Here is a 21,095-nt window from a genome sequence, read left to right as displayed (position 1 = left end):
GTCAACAGACAAAGAAATAAATGAACACACACCGGAACATGCTTGAAATATCTGAAACCCAGCAATGACCAGACTGGGGGACATGCAGTTCTAATTCCCCAAATGGAACAATATCAATATGAATGGGGGGAAAGGAGAGAATTGGGGCAGGGAGGATGAGAGAAGAATCAATGGGCTTAATTCAATTATGATGTAGCTGATTTAAGATACTTGATGGAAATATCATTTTGATTTAATGGAGCAACTGCATTTTGATTTAATGCAGCACCCCATCAAATCAGCTCCATGTCCTATTTTACATAATTTTTTGATGCCACTGTAATGTAGTAACAGTAAGCATATTAGTGAAGTTATCAAAAAACTAACATCCAATTAAATCCAAAATGCAATTATATTATGGACTATATTGTTATACAAATATTCCATTTCACATTTCTCACCAAACCTATGCATTCAGTTGTTTAAAATTGGTTACAATAGTACTGGAGCACAAGGTAATGGTTACAATACACAGCATGATAATTTGTGTGGCTTTTTAAGAGTTAGGTTTCATACAGATACATTAAATGTTTGTTATAATGGTAGACAAATGCTAACCCCCTAAAATGAATTTTAAAAATTGCTTTCAACTATGCACTCGGACTACAGGCTTATTGCTCTCATGGCACAGTCAAAAAAAAAAGCAGAAGAGGGAAAAGGAACATGTTATAACCATTTGAGATAATGTAGGTTTTCATTTTGGACCAAGATAAAGAAGCCAAGTCTAAACATTTGAACTTTTAACTGTAAGTCATAGGTACCTGAATCTGTTTTTTACTGCTCAGTTTACCAGTAACTTTTAAATTGTTGTAAGTATACAGGTCTTCCAAATTAAAAATGCACAAAACTGGCAAATGAGGGTGGGTTAAAAGGAGGTATTTGTTCAAATTCATCTTGAGCAAGTGAGCTCATGTCTCTAGACTTAACAGGGCAGTTTGAAGGATCTTTTGTTACCCAACGCTTTCAATTTCTTACATGCAAGAAACTATAACATCGTTGCATTGATTCTGAATTAATGTTCATCATGGGCATTAAAAATCATCCTTAATCATCAGCACTGGATCCCTGTTTGATGCTCTTAGATCCATTATGTATATTTAACTTAAAGGGGGAAATGTTTTTGTTTCGGTTCCCTACAATTACTACTACCCAACAACTACCAACACCTTTGACTTTATTCATCAGTTACAACTATCCATATTTTGTATACCATCACGGCAAAGTTCAAGAAATAAGTATTCTCTTACATTAAAAAAGAAACCACCAATAACACCTGCTAGAAGATAGGACACCTTCAGCTTACCCACCCGTCACATTTGCTGAAATACAAGTTTGGGAGAAAAAGAAAACCCTTAGACAAACGTCTTAGATTTCAAAGGAACTTGTAAAAGAGAATCTGCTGACATGTTAAATCCTTTCTGTAGTACCCGAAAGCTTTTCTCTTAAGAACAATTGCTGTAAAGAGACATTTGGCTCCTAGGAAATTCCCAAAGGGTCAGCCATATGCATCCTTCTTGCCTGGCACCTTCACGGTGCTGCTTTCTAGACTCATAGCTAGCTGTCTCAAAAGCAGCTTTCATCATTCAGTAGTGTGTCAGTCAATATGATTTATGGACTGCATTCAACAAAGTCAAAGCATATAGGATGAGAAATATGACTACAATCTGCTAATTTGTTTTGTATTGAGCCACTTAAGAGTCAAAGACCTGATGTCAGACTGAGACCGGCAACACAATTAACCAGCCGGTGACAGATTCATCCATCCTCCCTGCCAGGCTATGCCAATCAAGGACAGCATGAGACGACATTTGGAAGAATCAGTAAGAAACTCCATTCTCTAAGTAGCCTACGTGGGCTTTTGATTGACAGTTTTTGAATATAGCTTGTGGAGCGCCACCACCCTTTATCCAATAGCTCCTCGCTGCAAGCTGTGAAATAAGGCTTTTACTGCCAATCAAGGGAACAATAAAACACAATCCACAATCCCCCAAGCAAACAGGGAACAACAAGACTTGTCTGTTACATCTGAAAGTCTAGCTTCATAATTAGTTTAACAATATTAAATCACACATTAAGCAGAAGTTTTCTTTTCAATGTATCGAATCTAAAGGGTAACTCACATATTTAAGAATGCTAAATCAAGTATTCTCCTGATAGCAAGAATTGAATCTTCCTGTTGATCTAATAGCAGCACTAAATTACCCCTTCTTATAAAAATATCAGAAACAACAACAACAATCATCATAATAGGTGTGTTTACAACTGTGTCTCTTAAAAACTGATCTAAAAGGCATGCTGGGAATAGTTGCAATTTCTATAACACAGAAGCAATTGATTAAGATGGTCAAACTAACTTCCACATGGCAATAGCTGCTAAGAAAGTAATTAGGATGCTTTATACGAGCACATCATAGGCAAATATGCTAGCAGCTTTTTAGGATCATGGTACATGGTTGTGATCTTAAAACAAAGGTCTGAATTCTGTGATAATGGTTTCTGAATATATGTTATGAACATAAAGACTCTTGGAAAGGCTTAGTTATCAGACAAACTTTAACCATTTTCATTCCACCAACATCTAATTTTGCCAGTGATTTTTAATATATAATCGTTGAGGGGAAAACAGCATATCCCACCTTTTTTTCAGAATATTCAAAGTCTGTTTTAGACCACACAAGAATTGGATTACGTTAACTCAGTTGTTCACCTCATTTGTGTTACCTCCACCATTGCTAACAGTTAAATTAAAGCATCTGCAAATATTTTTTTCTGAGGAACTCCAAGGTGAAAGCAAACACATAACAGCAAAATCCTTAGCAGAGCCAGGGGGAGCCAAATGGCTCTGGAAAGATAAGGCCAATTAGCTCTTAGCAAATCAAGGTGACTGTAAGTTTTACTTGAGAAAATGGATAAGGCTGCTAGGAAATCAGTTGAAGATCAGTTTCTAACACCGGCATATTGACTTCCTCTGCAATGTTGGGAAAACGACCCAATTTCTTTTTTCTTAGTGGAGAAATAATAAATAAACAATCTAATAATATTTTCCCATTCTTCATTGATAGAAGTATTTGCAGAATCTCCTCATCTGAAACCCTGTAGAGCCACTGCAAGTCAATGTAGTTCTGAGCTAGGTAGACCAGTGGCTTGATGCTGTACAAAGCAATTCCCTATGTTCACAACTATCACCAGTACAGCTGGAAGGTGGTTGTAAGTAAGCCTGGACTTCTTCCATACATTAATCCTGTTGCATGTGATCATGGGGACTGTAGTTCATGACAGCTTATGCTATATCGCCTTTCTGTAGTCTATAAGGTAAAAGAAGACTCGTTTTCATTGCAACAGACTAACATGACTAAGTCACTGGAAAACACCCATCCCTTCAGTGCCTCTATCTGCTGTTTTAGAGATGGGTCTCAATATCCAGGAAATACATTAGTGTCAGAGGGCATTTTTCCAGTTGTCCTCTCTAAGCAAGTTAGGACACACCCTGCATTCTTTCTACATGTTTTAAATGTACAGAAATTAGAACAGGGGCAGAGAGTAGGGTGGAACAGATTTGCATGAACAACTGAATAAAATTTGAATCAAACAACAGAAGCAACGACTTAGAGGCACACTTTTTTCAACTAGATTGAAGATCATGAATGGTAAGAATTATCAATACGTGACTGAAGGATAAATATTCCGCTGAGATGGATATAAGGTTTCAAACTATACTCCACATACCAATATGCTATTTTAAAGAGAGACAACCAAATGCAGCTTTGCAACATGCTTTAATGGTGAATATGCATTGAAATAAAATACATATGTATGCTTCAGACAAGTGAAGCTTTATGATGTATAACTGGGATCTGCTCATGTTATAGTTTTCATGCATGAAGCAGCCCTGACCAGCAAATGAAATATTGTGTTATCTAGAGATAACTGGAGAAGGCATGGCTGCCATATGGTAGCCATTTGGGGGACTGCTTTGCACTTAGGACATCAGATTTCCTTATGGCTGCCATCATGACTGTCAGCCAGAATTACCTTTCATGTTATCAATACTTTCATGAGTTTTTTACCCCCAGCATTATCTGCAACAATATCTTTAAGCATTTTTATCTTCCTCTAAATTTGTCTTCAGGAAGTCAGAAGTCACAGTGGAAGGGGGCGTGGAATGAGTTGATCCCTTGCAACTATTTATGCTTATAGCACAACACGCATGGAACTAACATGATCATCATATCTCGTTTGTCGCATACTTTTTCTACTGAAGTGTTGATGCAAAATCTTTATAAAGTGGGGAAAGTGTCCTGTGGGTAAATGAGTAGAACACAATTCTCCATCAGCCTTTTAAAAAAATAATAAAGGAGGAAGCTTTCCAATCGCTAGCAAATCTGAAAGTAGCAGTTATTCATTATAATGCAAATATTTATGTTGGACCAAAGTAAACTACTCAAAATGAGTCGGTGACCTGAAAATAATTGGGGCATGAATCTTTTAAAGCAATCCATCATCTTTTAAGAAATACATTTGGGTGCAGACATTCTCCTCACTTCAAAAAGTATGTTTTTGAAAGAGACTGTCTAAAACTTTCACCAGCTCTTTATTCTCAGCCACTATCTAGCCATTTTAACCTTATTTCGTATGCACATCCCCATAGCTGCATTCTGACACCTGACCTCCCATCCAAGAGGTCTTATGGTCTCCTTTGAATGATCTCATTTCAGATGCAACACATGCCCTATCATGTTTCTATGAGGCTTTAAAAGGTTCCTTCTGCCTTGATGTCCAAAAACCAAGGTTAGTCTTCAACTTGGATTCTGCATGCAGCTACACAATTTAGTATAGAGTCAGATCGGTATAAATAGAGGGGTTTTAAATAAAGTCACTCAGAATTGAAGCAATAAGCCTGCAGGCAGTTCATAGTTTAAGTTTTCCATGTGCATGCTTTTCTTCAGCTTGCATCTACTTACCGACATAGCTGCATGGTCATTGTTGTTATTCTGAGAAGGAAACCAGTAAGGCAATCAAAACAAAACAAAAAATAAAAATGCACTGTCAACATTAAATTGCATTTGGTAGCAGTCAGAGGGGGTAGGGGAGGGCTCTTGAGAAAATAAATAATGTCTGCCAATAGGCTTTCTTTCCTGAAGATGGGAATGGTTCAAAATTATTATTCGAGATTGATCTGCCATGGTTCAGCCAAATTAGTCTTCTGTTTGCAGCTGTAAGAGCCAAATAGACACAATTTTTAAGTGATATTCTGAAAGTGTAATGAATTAATACACAGCACCGTGCTAGAAGCCAGAGAAATAAAATATCCTGCATAAGCAGTATTTTCCGGCAGACAGGCTGGGTAGATTTCGTTTCAAGTGCTATTTGAAGAGCTTTGGGAACATATAATTTCAAAACTCCTTGGATTAATCCAACTCTCTGCAGATGGTCTACTACTGTGTACTGGGGCTTCTGGGATGCCCCTTTATAGCAGCAGCAGATCCCTGTAACGCCCCTCGCCCCGGCAAAATGTTGTTCTCCAAGATCAGTGCTTCTCCAGAGCAGCATCCCTTGAGTCATGAGAAGCCAATGACAGAAGGAAGCATCAACCCTTGTCTGTGTGAATGGAGAAGTGCTTTCAGCTCACACATGGGGGAAATGTTACATCGCAGCCATCATCAATCTGTTATTTTGCTACTTTCCTAAAAATATGTGTAAGGAATAGTAACAGACAGTATTTAAAAATAAATACATCCATCCGTTAAATGGATCAGAAATGTAAAAAGTCTTGTTTTCAGTACAAATACCAAAAAAAAACCCTGCCCTAAAAAACAACAACAATGCTGTTGCTATCAAGTGGCAACACAGACAAATATAATACAAAGACACTTTTAGGGAAACGAAGCTAAAGAAACATATCTAGCAACCAGATGACACCACAGTAGCTACAAGCAATAAGGATAATTGTGCAGAGATCTCATAGTAAAGACAAGATAGCTTTATTGTGGGCTGCAGATGTACTTTATAGTTAAACGCTATGAGGCTGGAGTCAGAGTTGTGCTCAGTAGTGTTCCACTCATTCTGGAGGAAGAAGATCGGGAGACAAACTTCACCTAGTCTTCCTTTCCTTTGCAGCCTCCAGAGCAGTGTGAGAGATGGAATAGGGAGCAGCAATGGGAAGGGGGGGTCAGGAAAGATCACCTGCCTGGCTTCCTTAGGCAGGAAATCTCCACTCCAGGCACTCATGTGCCCAGAGAAGCCTCTCCTGGTGTGCATGGAATCCACTCCCTTGACCAAAATTAGCCTCAAAAGAAGCATTAAGTTGATGTGTACTTCATTGCAGTGGATCTGTGTGTAGTGCCAACCACAGTTTCTCCAGTTTCCAAAAAAGTCAGTGGCTCCTATTCTACTCTACTGGATCTCAGTACCTTCCATATATGGAAGGAGCATTTCCATCCACAGACTAGCTAAACTGGATCAAATCTATTCATTGTACGTGAAAAGGTGCTAAGATATTAAGAAACTGACCAAGCTACACACTTATGACTAAAAGGCTTTCACAGGCATATGTAAAACACACACACCTTGCATTGCTGCCTCTACATTAGTGTCTGTTTTAGATGTTTTCATCCCTGAAGTCAAAAGTATATAAGTGACACTTGCTTGAAAAATGATATTATAGAAATGCTGGAGAAAGACTCCTCCGGAATCTGTTGTCCAACGAGACCATGTCAGGTCACTTCATGGTTATGCTTCTGGTTGTGTTCTATAGTAAAGATGTAGCCAGGCACAAGTCAAAGAACATGGCTGCATAATATATTGTGTTCACTAAGGACGCTACAAACTCATAACTACTACAACCCTACAGAAGTGGCATATATATGGGGAGATTTCCCCTACAGCCATGTGGCCTAGGAACTTACAATCTGATCCTAGAAACACACTTGCTTCAAGTTTCAATGAACATAGTATTTAATAGTTTAAGATACATTTCCCTACTGAATAAGTGGGGAATGTCCACCACATGGGCTAAATTAGGCCTGCCAGGCTTCTCAATTTGGCCTGCAAGTCCATTTCCCCCATGCCAAGCCTACCTGTCACTCACCTGACGGCATATGACGTCGGGTGCAGAATAGTAAAGGAACAATTGGGAATCTTAGAAAATACTCCCAAATTGTTCCTTCACAAGAGCAGCTTACATTCACAGCTGTTGAAAATTGGCATTAAATGCAAACCCAGGCTGCTTTTAGCATAAATCAGACACACCGAGAAGCTACCAATTGGAGCCTATTGGACCAACAAAGTTTGGCCACTCCTGCACTAAGCCAAAGCCACCTTTATTTCTCTGATAACCCCATTGATAACAACCTACGAATCCCACTTTCCAGATTAGGAGGCAATGGGCACTTGCAGACCCTGGAGAGTCGTGGACAGTCACAGGTGGACTAGATGAACCAATTATCTGATTCAGCTAGAGCAACATCATATGGTCACTCCGTCTCTCAGCAATAAAAGAAGCTTTCCCCCTACCTGCAACTACCTGGGAAGTGCAGAGCATGGCATGGATGCTGTCTACAAACTTGGCTTCTATCAGCATCTCTGCAGGAGGGTGTTTTTGTTTGCTTGATTTTTGGCGGGGTGGGGAGAAGATTTTTTTCTAAAGGAAACTTCACCCCACCCCATCAACTCCCAAACAAAAACTTCTCAAGAGATATAGATTTGCCCCCACCCCTCTGTACACACACAGTTGCTTCAGATGTAAAACTCACCCAGCACCTAAGTCTTTTCAGTGGCAGATGAAGGCCTTTTTGTTTTTACAGGCATTTTAAGATCTTTCTTTTTGCACTCTGGAGCACTAATGTATGTTTTCCTGCTATAGGTTTCCATTTATTTATTTATTTGGTTTCCTAATGCAGTTGATTTCTCACTGTATGATTTTTAGAGCTCTCCCTGTTTTCATGGCTTTAAACTTCTATTGTTAGCCACCCGAAGACATTGTTCATTGGGCAGTATACGAATGATGTTGTAAGTAAAATTTCCTTTACTTACCAACCAAATGTCAAGACCTTCACCTAAGGCTTCTCATTGATCTAGTCAGCCAAGCCTTTCCATGAATTGAAATCCTGCTTCTCTTGGAACCAAGTCTTGCTACCCCCATCTTTTCAAGAAGGCAACCCTCCTTCATACCTTCAGCATGGTATGCCAGTCCAGAATACATCTGGAAACTCCCTGCAAATTGAAAATCAGCACAGCAGGCAAAGGCCTGGAACAGAACTGTGAATCCTCATGAGCTAGCTTTCTTAACACAGCAATGTGATGTAAAGTGACTGTCTATAATCTTGCTGCATGTGAAGATCCAGGCAAGGCCTGCCAAATAATTCTTAGAAGGAACTGTCCAGCATCCGTCTCCTCCTTCTCAACTGCCCTTGTCTCTCTCAATCCCTACTAAAGTGCATTCAGCTACAACCTGATATTTGACATAGTGACTTCTCTTCTATTGCACAACATCTGCAGGCTAGCCATGGTTGAACATGTGTCAGTAAACATCTGGAGAAAGGCCAGCTTCTGGGAAACTCCTAGTACAAACATGGCCATGGTGAATCACATTGGTTAAATGTATCAAGTCTAGTCTCTGTCACTTGCTAATGCAGCCAAACACAAGCCACTGAGGAAATCTAACATGTTTGCACTGTGCCAGAGCATAGCACAGAATTATAGATTTCGAATGAATCTCAGAAGTTTTCCAGCTTAACTTCTTTGATTCAGTACCGTCTAGATAAAGTGTAAAACACTCTCACACAAAACAAGAAAACAAGTTGTACGGGACGGGATGGATCGCAGAGACCAGACATAATTTTTATTCTTGAAGCACTCCTGTAATATAAGGAGTCCATTGCCTTCAATGAAATAAAATTTAAGTCGAACTCGAGCAGGTTAACTTATATTTATTTTCATAAATATAACCAGCCAATTAATAAGCAGCCAAAATAACAACTAGAACATAAAATAGACAATGACCACATACTTGAAGCAAAGGAATATTTGACTTGATAACAACAGTTTACACACTTCTTATATTTTAGGGGGAAGAAACTCAAAGTGGTTTTCAGCATAGTTTAAAACTTTTTAAAAAAATCTAGTCTGGGTACAATTTAAAAAACAAAACAAAATGAAAGATTCAGGGGAAAAGTTTAAAATCTTCTATCTAAAACCTGTGTTGCGGTGTTACAGTCGTATTACACCATGTTTCCCAAAAGCTCTGTAAACACTAAACACTTTCCTGTTGTAGCAAGGTAGGCAATGGAAGAACAAAATGTAGAAAACATTATTGTGTGCAAACGTCCATTTTTAAAAGAACTTAATTGTGCAGTAGCTATTTCACCTGCAAAACCATTCACAATATGGGATATTGTGCTGGTTTTATGCTATCCTATAGTTTATTTTATTTGTATATACCGTTGGACACCACCTTGATACTTTATATGAGGGAGCAGCAGATTAATATTTTTATAAACAAAACAACTCATCTCACAGCAAGTTATTATAAACCTCAAATCAACAGATTTATAGAAAAGCAGTCAATGTTTATGAACTTCTGGAATGAGAATTTTCATAACATGCAGTGTTTTCCCCCAATGATGTAAGGAATTATTATTGGTTCTCTTATCTTCTAGCAATTATATGTGAATAAGCATTGGTTTACGGTGCATTTATAAATGAATTTCTTTAAAAGAAGAAAACAAGAACCAAGCTTTATTTCACCACTGTTGTGGATTCAAATGAAATACGGCAAGGTTGCAGTTTCATTGTTAGCTGTGGCATAGAATAATGTTGGCACTGGCACCATGATTAACATTAGCCAGGGCTCTTTAAAAGAAAAAGAGAGAGAAAAAGAAGAAGCAGGCAGGACTGGAATCTCATTTGCTAATTCCGGATAAAGCAAATTCTGGTTAGCTCCAATGCAGATGAAACACTACAGCATGGTTAATTCTGGCAAGGGAAAGGAGGGAGTGGACCAAATTCTGCTTAGAATATCACAGTGGCCCTGCTAAGATGAAAACAAACCACAACAAGCCTTGGGTTTGCACTTTCCCTGTAAACAGACAGTGTGCTTAATTATGACTAATTGCAAATAGAAAGCAGAAACTTCTGGTACTCTCCAGTGGTCAGACCAGAGAAGGTGGGGAATGCATAATCCTGAGACTAAGCAAGACCCAATCCTGCAATGCTGAACTCTTTTTTCAAGAGTTCGGCCCATTTCTGAAGTGGGTCTATCTGTGATCGAAGCAAGTTTGATACAGGTCCCAGGACTGTTGTTTCTTCCACCATGTGTGTCATTCGCACCCTTAGACTGTATTACAAATAAAACCTGCAATTACTTGCAATTTGTATACTTACAGGCAAGTGAGTGAAAACCTGAAAGGTGCTCCTCAAGAAATTAATAAGATCCATTAAATAGCCACTGGCTCTTCCATCTGGCTCACTCATTGTCCAATCATAGTCAGCAAGCTGGATGAACTCATCAATCTTTTGGTTAAGTTTGGTATAAATTTCTCCTTCAGCAGCATGTCTCGCATCCTGGGGAGTGGGGAACAACAGAAGTATGCTGAAGTTTTAATATCCTAGAGATAGTTTCTTCAAATGTAGCAAATGAGGGTCAAGAAGTGAGGGGGGGCCAATCATTGTTATTGTAATCCAGACCTATCTATCTATGGAGTCCATGTCTAAACCACTGTTTTATTTTTCTGTTCACAGCATAGAAACATGCTATCCCTCTGCTGTGAAGAGAAAAATAAAACAGGCAACTCAAGGAACAACAAACATTACAAAAACGTGCCATCGTTTCATATATAAATGTAACATTAATACATATTACTAATATAGAGAGACTGGTTTTGGTTTTTTCTTCTGACACCCTTCCCCTCTCAGCCTGCTTGCTCTCAGCCAGGACTCTGCACATGCACCTTGGCTCTCACACCCAGGGCCCAAACAAACACATGGTTTGTGAGGAAAGTGCTTTTGCAGTCCGATTTTCCCTGGGCATCCGGATAGCTACTGCGGGAATAGGATGTTGCATTAGGGCAGCCTAATCCAGCAGGGCTCTCCTTATGTTTAATTTGATTAAACTGACAAACTTTGTGAGAGGACGGTAATTGTTTCACGTTTTTAATGTTTTGGAATGATAAACTGCAAATAATACACAACTGTATATTGTTATTGGTAAGGATGTATTTTAGACTAAATCTGGATTGCTATAGTTATTTATGTAGAGCATCTAGACACTTCACTAATAATTTTTTTTAAAAAAAGACACTGGAAAGCAATAAATTTGAAATCTACGAGCCTTCTGCTATAAGAAGTCACATAACACTATTTTGCATAAGGTGTATCATTTTAAAAAAAACAAAACAGAATGCCAAGAGAGAAATCCAAGTTATTTTTTTTAAACATATTAAGACTGATACAATTTGCCTCCAGGAGATGAAGTTAACAAGAGCAGAGCATGCCAAACGGCAGGATAGCTAGTCTGATGAGATGTATTCAGCTTTCCATAAGAAGGTACACAAGGATTAATAAAAAAAGGATTTTCCATCACAAGTGAAGCGTATGTATTGGTGTGATTCTCTGAGGTAAAAATAATACGTTTTTAGTAATATAGAGAGCAGGAGGTGGGGGAAAGAATCTACAAAGGGATATGCCTTTATAACCTGGCTGGGCTTTGTTTGCAATTAATTTTGGATTTTTGTTTTGTTTTGTTCCAGGAGCTTAGATACAGCAAATGACAGTCACAGCATGGCCCCACAGACAATTAGATAATGTGCATATAGCTTGATATAGAGGCCCTTCATTAATACTTCTACTTAATCCCAGAGTGAAAATAGAAAGAAAGAAAAGGTTAAGCCAAAGCACAGAAGACAGGCTAGTACATTCCTTTCTTGAGTATACACAAGATGCAGCATACACATAGGCGGCAAACTGTGAACTCTCACAGAACATAATAACGAGGGGGACAGACATTTTTATCTGACACAGGAACAAAAAACAGCTGTTGCTACTACTGGTTTCACATGGAATATCCATTAAAACTTTCACTAAAACTGTCTTTGGGTTCCAGAGTTCCACTCAACCAACTTCTAGACCGTGGTAGTCAACCTTTTTATACCTAACGCCCACTAACGAATCTTTCTTGATGGTAAAATTTCCTTACCGCCCACCAGTGCTGCAGTAACATGTGCCCTGTTCCTATGGCCTGTTGATCTTCCTAGTCCTAACGTCAACATTAAACATGGCACAGGGGAAAACATAATGAATTTGTCTGAGCAAAAGAGTGAAAACTGATGACTGTCAGGAGGATGGGAAGGGAGAGCCAAAGACTCTCTTCTCTTTCATCTACCTTCTCTCTGCATCAAACCCAAAAAAACAGGATCCATGGGAGGGAAGAATAGCTCTGAAATCTTTTCAGCCGCAAAGGGGTAACCCCTCCATCCATGAACAAACCTTTTCTCAATGATCATAGAAAAGAAGAGTCCATTAGCTTATTGAAAGCAGTCTCGCCTGACAGCTCCTTGCATCATCTGAAGAGAAGAAGGCAGTGCCTGCTTCCTTTCAGCAGGTACAATTTTACCAATTCTGCCCTGCACCTGCCACCACTCTAATTCCAGGCCCAGGTCTAGTAATGTTGAGTCCTGTGCTGCTGGATTCCCTGATGGCCCAAAGGAAGTTTGCCATGTGTATCCTTTTCTATTTGGGGGTGGATGAGACACACAGCTGCAGAGACAGCCACTATTTTTATGCGTGGCAGATTCCCAGTAAGAAACAGTTATAATAAATATTTGTATTAAGCAGCTACAGCAATCAGTAGGATTCTGAGGATTTCTCCAGTGCCCTGCTAAGCAAAGGCTGGATGGCTGTATGTCATGTATGATGCTCTAGTTGTAGGGGGTTAGACTAGATGGTCCCTGAAGTCCCTTCCAACTCTGCAGTTCTATGATTCTGTTATATATATGAAAATAAGGTTCTGTTTGGAAGTTCATAAAATGTGGTTCAACAGAACCAACCCATGGGATCAAAGCTACAATGCAGCAAATCCCGTAGGAAGATCACGCACCCATGGAAAACGTCATCTTTGCCATTTGCCCTGGTTATAAAATTCATAACAGTGCAACTCCTCAAATTAAGTGTTCCCAAGGCTGAAAATTCAGGAGCATGGTATTAATTCCTTTGAGCATGCCTTTATCCTGCTTATGTCCTCCGTTAACCTTGACAACAGAGATTAACATTGGAATTTGATAGGTTTATTTTAAGATTTAGTTACAAAATTAAAAGTACCGAAGACAGAACTAGCCTCAGTAGGAATAATCCTGTTTAGTTTGTTGGTCTGTGAAATCCTGTCGCATTTGGGTGTATACACAATAAGGCAATTATTTGAAATGGAAGATATAGCTGTCATGGAACCAACCAATGCCTGTTTTTGTGTGTTTGTCACTTATTTTACAAAATGCAACAAATTTATAGGACTAAATGAATCAACTTTGAACCTATGCTACGCTTTACATTACCACTCCACATTGAAAAAAATCTGGTAACCTTAGCATACAAGGAATGAGAAACTGCTTCTTATTCCAAGCCCTAATGGCAGAAGAAGTTTGTTTGTGGCTTTCAAACTTCCAGAGAAGAGGGCAAATCTAAAGGACCGCAATGATGTATGGAAGGCATGTGATGCCAGTGCAATAATTCTAGCCAGGCAACCTGATTAAAACATTCTTTCACATGTGTTTCCTTGGGAAACAATGGCATGCTTTTGCTAATTAAAAACAGTCTGAGATAACTACCAACATGTATGGTCAAGTTTGAGAAATATGTAGGTGTAGCTTTGACAATATTGGGCACAAACATGTTCCAGTTTTGCCTCCTTCCCAATATGACCCCATCAAGACCTATATGGCACAAAGTTCATCATGGATTAACTTTAATGAGATTATGCCAATTTAAATTAAGACAACCATCGAAAAACAATGACATCTGCCCCACAATAATAATGAACTAAGGCCTCAGTAGTGTTGCATAATATTTTTGGTGGAGTTACACATTCCTGGCTGCAGCGGCGTAGCGTGGGTTGTCAGCACCCGGGGCAAGGCAAGTAATTTGCGCCCCCTAACCCGTGGATTTGCGCCCCCTAACCTGTGGATTTGCGCCCCCTAACCCGTGGATTTGCCCTAACCCCAGATGTTGCGCCCGGTGTGGCTGGCACCCCCTGCACCCCCCACGCTACGCCACTGCCTGGCTGTTACATTCATAACCTGCCTCCCAAAACAGAGAACTAAACCAAGCTATACCCAGAAAAGAATAATTGTCTTCCCTGGTTGGGACCTATGTATTTAAAAATGTTAACCAAAAGATGGTAACTCTTTGCATACCTTAAACGTCGATAGACCATAGAGTCTTGCAGTATGGAGAGTTTCTTGTGAAATATTTGTAATGTTGGTTATAAAGTCCTCAAGGTATTTACAAGCTTGTTCCAAATGTGTTGTGTTTATGATAATTTGCACCAGCTTTAACAACAACAGAAAACACAGAAAAGGAACAAATTCTGATAAAATACATTTGCAATGCACAACCGAACTTGAATCGACTATAGCAGAAGAGACACAACTAATTTAAAGGAGATTATTCAGAATGCTTATTAGCAAAAGCTACAAGGTTGTAAATGGATTGCTACAAGAAGCAAATTTTCCACCTTCAGAGAACCTACTATTATCTACTAACGATTATCTAATACATTATCTACTACTACTACTACTAATAATAATAATTTATTATTTATACCCCACCCATCTGGCTGTGTTTCCCCAGCCACTCTGGGTGGCTTCCAACAAAATATTAAAATACAGTGGTCTATTAAACATTAAAAGCTTCCCTAAACAGGGCTGCCTTCAGATGTCTTCTAAAAGTCTGGTAGTTGTTCTTCTCTTTGACATCTGGTGAGAGGGCGTTCCACAGGGCGGGTGCCACTACATTGTGCCAACTACAGAATTCCCATTTCTTGGAGAGGACAATGCATCCATCACAATTCATGCAGGGTGGTGATAACTTTCTGGGCTTGTTAAGTGCCACCATTATCCTGGGTGAACCCAATAGTTATACTGGTGGGCATGTTCCCTTTCAGGAGCTTCTAGTTGAGAAGCTTTGGTGGACATGCACGGCTCTTAGGGAAAGTCTGAAGAATCAGAGAACTATGCACAAGAGCACCCAGAACACTGAAGCATGCATTTCAAAACTTACCTCCGTCAAACCTATGTGAGGCTTTTTTATGAGGTTCTGTAAACAACTGCTTAAAGTTCGAGTCAGCAGCAAATTTGTCGATTTTCTAAGCATATCATCTATCTCTGTTGAACTGAAATGCAAAAATTTAAGATGGTTTGAAAACGAATGATTAAACCACTGATGAAACTTTAAAATAATTGTGCAGCCTTTTTTCTCCCTTCCCGGATAACCAAGTAGAAATCTGTTCAGCTCCAATAGAGGACAGGCCATCAGTCAAGCAACTGCTTTGTTAACAGTTTAACAAACTTTTAAGATATGCATTTATGAAAAACTTGAACTATGTCCATAGCATCATTGGGAAAGAGTAATCATCTGCATATTTTAATAGTTCCTGGTTAGAGATGAGGACCCAGAAGTCTTATTTATTAGTTCAGTATGTGTGAAGGGAGAGCAATTTACAGTTGTCAACAGTGCACAAAGCTTGATGACAAACTGGAAATAGCTTCCAGATTTCTGAAAGCAAAAGGGAACAGCACATTTTATCCAGTTAGAACCAAGCAATATTTTTCAGACTGGCTTAAATGGAAGCCTTTTTTTATAATGAATTTTTGTAATGAATTTCTCCCATCTATTAGAACCTGAATGTCTTACTATTTTGAATGGTTCTTAAAGTAAAATGTAATGCTGAAGGATGGGGGAGGGGGGGAGAGAGAATAAAGGTGGTCCCTAACAAGGAGACATACAGAAGCTACTCAGGTTTGCCCCAACTTTCCCAAATTGTATCTGTCTCCATGAATAGCATTGGACGATCTTCTGCCCTTCACACCCCTACTTTTCCAGGTGGAGGCTGACTCATTATGTGCCCCAAGTAGGTCAGCTTTTCACCAACATGGTATGGTATATTACTCAGGGTTACCATAAGAGAAGGGACATGGGTGGCGCTGTGGGTTAAACCACAGAGACTAGGACTTGCCGATCAGAGGGTCGGCGGTTCGAATCCCCGCGATGGGGTGAGCTCCCGTTGCTCAGTCCCTGCTCCTGCCAACCCAGCAGTTCGAAAGCACGTCAAAATGAGAGTAGATAAATAGGCAGGAAGGTAAACGGCATTTCCGTGTGCTGCTCTGGTTCGCCAGAAGCAGCTTAGTCATGCTGGCCACATGACCCGGAAGCTGTACGCCGGCTCCCTCAGCCAATAAAGCGAGATGAGCGCCGCAACCCCAGAGTCGGCCACAACTGGACCTAATGGTCAGGGGTCCCTTTACCTTTACCATAAGAGAAGAGAGTACGTTGTGGCATTTCTTAGTCACTTTGGAACTGACATGGTTGAATACGATGCTATGGGTTTCACAAAACTAACTTTGCTACTAATGTGGAAAGGATTTTGCTTCCCAGTTCACATTGACCTACCGCTCTGTTTTCCTTGGGACCAGCCAACATTAAAGTTTCAATCTGTCTAACAGTGGAGGGCTCTATTCCCAGGCCCATAAAAACTTTCCCTATAGTCCACGTTGGGATGGCAATGAGATGGCCCACAGAGCAAATTCCAGAAAATCCCATGAGGATTTAGAAAAACATGCCTGGTGCTAGCCATATTTCCATATCATAGTCCATCCTGGCTGTTTCGTGGCACAGACCCAGGTCATCAAATCTGGCTTCTGCAGCCGCCTCCCTGCCGTGAACCACTACTAGCGGGATTGGCAGCAACAGCAGCAGATATGTTCTATACTTATTTTTATTTTTCATTTCATTTTTATACCACTTTAAATATTTATGGAACGAAATATCAAAGCGGCTTACAACCTACATTAAAACATCAAACAAAACAGAAGAAAACGTAACAGAAGGAAGTAAAATATACATTCAAAACAATATAATTATGACAATCCTTTGTTCTTTTGATAATTGTGCTGCTCTAAATGTAGATTTTATATTTGACTTCATTTAGTAATGTTTTCTTTTGAAATGTTCAAGATATTTTTTTGTTAACTTGGCAGCATTAAATGTGCATTCTGTAGTTGCATTAAATGCTTTAAACGTGCATTCTCTGGTTGACCTCCTTCATAATGTTTTATTTTGAACTCTTTTAAGATAATATTTTCATTTCCTGTTAATTACATAGCTTTGAATGTATACTTTGTATTTGCCTTTTTTTCTGAAGAGCATAGCCAAAATAAGTATAAAGTCAGAAACAGGAGTTCTGTGTACAGCTACCTGATCGGATACTAGTTAATACATTTCAGCACCTCTATATGTTCATAACCAGGCTGCAACACTAGCAATGATCCCACATGCTCCCTAGCTGCAAGAAGACTGCCAGCTGTTTGATTTTGATGCAACTTGCAGATTCCTTATCTGGTAACGCAGCCATCTTCATACATGCATTGTTGTACTGCATCTTACCATATTCGCAATTGCTCCATCTAGCTCAGCATCGCCTATGCTGACTGACAGCAGCTCTCAGGGCTTTCGGAGAGCAGTCTTACCTTTACCTACCTGGGATACAATTGAACCTGGGACCTTTAGATAGCACACCTTGTGTTCTGAGTTCCAACCCTTTCTTCTTGTATATATATATAGGTCCTACGTGTCTTTTACACACACACACACACACACACACACACACAGCTTTTGTAAATGCTTACCTGCGATGAAGTGACTCTGAAAACTTAAGGCTTGCATAAATGAATTCTTTGACCTGGATATAAATCTGAGGCACTGACTGAGACATTGGAAGTTTCTTTGGAAAACCCTGCTGCGGAAACAAAACACATATGTGCCATGTTACGCTGCATTTCAAAGTGGCTAAAGCTAAGCAGGTTGGAGAAAAGGACTGTAATATCATATGCTAAGCTAGGCATCCCCAACTTGTGGCCCTCCAGATGTTTTGGCCTACAACTCCCATGATCCCTAGCTAACAGGACCAGTGGTCAGGGATTATGGGAATTGTAGTCCAAAACATCTGGAGGGCCGAAGGTTGGGGGTACCTGTGCTAAGCTGTATTTGGCTGTGATATCTCTATAGCCATAAGAGTTTTCCCCCTCTCTGCATAGGGAGAGGCATGCCATTCCTAACATCTGATGGGCAAGGCCGCAAGAGACTGACAACACAATTCATCATATAAAAATATGCTACAGTATTCAGATCTCTCCAAGTTGGGACCACAAATATGCCCATACATTCCAAGCTGTATAAATTGAATTTTAAAAGGTGAGGGAGGCTATAAGTATGTTAAGTTTTGCTTTTTTAAAAAAAACAACACACTAATTCATCAGGTTATTTCTCCTTTTACAGGATTCTACAAGTGTGTACTGCTCTCTTAATGCCCAGAACACCTAAGGACTGAAAAAGAGGATTGGGTAGTAAGAGGAAATCTACACACAAAAGAAGATGAGCTGAGAGGAAGGGCCCAGGCACACAATCCCATTGTCCTCGCCTTAATCCCTAATTAATGGTTACGTCTGCACTGAGACAATAATATTTATTTATTATTTATTTTAAGTATCTATACTTCACCCCAAAGTCCCAGGATGGAAATACATACACTTCAAAAACAAAATTGTGCATATACACCAGACACATATTGAAAATTGATCCTAGCTCGCAGGCAAACTAGGATTTGAGCAAACCAGTTTGCCGCATTCAGACAAAATTACAATGGTTTGCCACTAACTGGAAGAAGCCTCCTCTTCTATGTGCACATAGAAGAGAGGAAAGAGGGAGTGCACTTGGTTTGGAGGATCATCAGAATGCCTCCCCAGGTGCTTTTGCACAGTGTGTGTTTTCTTACCTTATCAAGTTCCGGATCTTGAAAGGGAAATTTGCTAATGACAATTTTGTACTCTTCTTCATTTGAGACGGGAATTGGGCTGCAATTATCTGCTTCAAAAATATCCCTGTGCAATCAAATGAGCATATTAGAAACATAAATACTAAAGCACACGGCAAACGTATATGGGCACAATCTAGCCAAAGTGAAGCACTTCTACGGCTTTCAACATTGAGAGCTAAGCATGTGCTGAGCTCTGGTGTCACAGACTGCTCCTGAACCATCTAATTGCTAGCGCTCAAAGTCTGGGGACAGGAGCAGCTGTGAACCGCTGGTGGGAAGGAATACATAGAAGCAGAGGCAGCACTATTTAAAAGTGATTGCCTGTTAGGCAGAGTGTCCAAGGGTAGGAAATAGAAACCCGTGGGACTTCAGGTATTTGTTTATTTTGTGTAATTTAGACAGCTTCTGTTAGCCATGGAGATAAACAAAGACTATGTACAACACTGTAGTCCTGCTCCATCTTTCACACATTTCACACACACTTTCAATTGTAACTTTGACAATAATTCTAAAGAGCTAGAATTTTTTTCTTTAAGTGAAATCCCCGGCTGGATATATGCAACTATATAGCCATCGAAAGAACAACCAAAACTGGTTAACATTACTTTGAAACAGGATCTTCATATTCTGTGATACTAACCTGAACAATACAGCCCATTTTTTAAGCAGCGTTTCGTTGTACTGGTCCCTTATTTCAAATAAAAGATCAAAGAGTCTATTCACAGGAAACCCGTAGCCCTAGGAAAACAGTGTTTAAAAACATATTTTAAAAGATGCTATCGCTGCAAGTGAGTATAAGTGAGAATATGATACTGCAAAATTTTAAGAGTTGATGCCTGCTATCAATACATAAAGGCATCCTTGGTATATACATGTCCTTAAATAATACATTTCCTTGGCTTACTGTTTAGACATTGAATTGAATTGAGTTGGGCAACAGAAGGGCTGCAAATGAACACCCAATGAAATGCTTACAACAAAGTATTTTACCACCAACCTGCAAGGTGTCAGCAAACACGACAATCAGATTCTTCAGCTCCAAAACAAGATCAGGATCAGTGCAATAGGACTGAAAGGTAAAAACCGCATATTGTGTTTCAAAAATCAAATTTTAACCAATGGAAGGCTTGGAGTAGATGACCCTTACAGTCCCTTTCAACCCTACAATTCTATGAGTCTATTATTCTAACTGCTCAAAATGATCCATCTACAAAACAGTCATGCAACAAAATGGCATGAATGAACCAGGCAGAGGGCCTTCTCGGTAGTGGCGCCCGCCCTCTGGAATGCCCTCGCATCAGATGTCAAGGAAATAAACAACCACCTGACTTTCAGAAGACAACTGAAGGCAGCTATGTTTAGGGAAGTTTTTAATGTTTGACGTTTTATTGTGCTTTTAATATTCTGTTGGGAGCCGCTCAGAGTGGCTGAGGAAATAAATAATAATAATTATAATAATAATAATTATTATTATTGGAATGTACTTATATTGATGGATTTGCTTTTGAAATAACAATGTTGTGTTTTATATTGTTGTTTTGTGCCCTGGGATCTTTGGATGAAGAGTGGGTAATAAATGAATACTATTACTACTATTTTTGTGAGGTGGTGCGAATATTATTTTTTAATCACAACGGACACCACACAGGTTGCCACAGTCCCATTCTGTCAGCAGCAGTTAGAGAATCTGCTTTGCATGCAGAATGTCCCAGATTCAATCTCTGGCATCGCCAGGTAAGGCTGAGAGAGACCCAAATCTGAAACCCTGGACAACTGCTGCCAGTCAGTGTAAACAATACTGAACTAGACGGACCAATGGCTTGACTCATATTATAGGGCAGTTTCCCAAATTTGAATGCTCCTAAGCAACTGAAGCTATTCCACTCTTTCTCATGCAGGTATTCAGCTGGGGAAATTGAGCAAAAATAACTTTGCATTAAATGACACACATTATATAGTGATTAATTATCCCTCAACCAAA

The 21,095-nt window shown here is 39.5% G+C and overlaps 1 protein-coding gene across 7 annotated transcripts in view; it reads right to left on the bottom strand.

Moving 5' to 3' along the window:
- EXOC6 (exocyst complex component 6) overlaps positions 1-21,095 on the bottom strand; it is a 93,096-nt gene that overhangs the window by 37,091 nt on the left and 34,910 nt on the right. For 3 of the 7 annotated variants that reach the window (XM_077930432.1, XM_028729781.2, XM_028729784.2), the window contains exons 12-19: positions 20,112-20,183; positions 19,755-19,852; positions 19,073-19,178; positions 17,928-18,037; positions 15,304-15,415; positions 14,439-14,573; positions 10,420-10,599; positions 5,001-5,030 (exon numbers count right to left, since the gene is read on the bottom strand). In XM_077930432.1, coding sequence (XP_077786558.1) covers positions 5,001-5,030; positions 10,420-10,599; positions 14,439-14,573; positions 15,304-15,415; positions 17,928-18,037; positions 19,073-19,178; positions 19,755-19,852; positions 20,112-20,183 — 843 coding nt within the window. The remainder of the gene's footprint in view (positions 1-5,000; positions 5,031-10,419; positions 10,600-14,438; positions 14,574-15,303; positions 15,416-17,927; positions 18,038-19,072; positions 19,179-19,754; positions 19,853-20,111; positions 20,184-21,095) is intronic. The other 4 variants (XM_028729783.2, XM_028729785.2, XM_028729782.2 and 1 more) reach the window with 3 other exon arrangements.

This window comes from Podarcis muralis, chromosome 6, assembly GCF_964188315.1.
Source record: "Podarcis muralis chromosome 6, rPodMur119.hap1.1, whole genome shotgun sequence".
Lineage (NCBI taxonomy): Eukaryota > Metazoa > Chordata > Lepidosauria > Squamata > Lacertidae > Podarcis > Podarcis muralis.
This window is presented reverse-complemented; position numbering and strand designations above follow the sequence as displayed.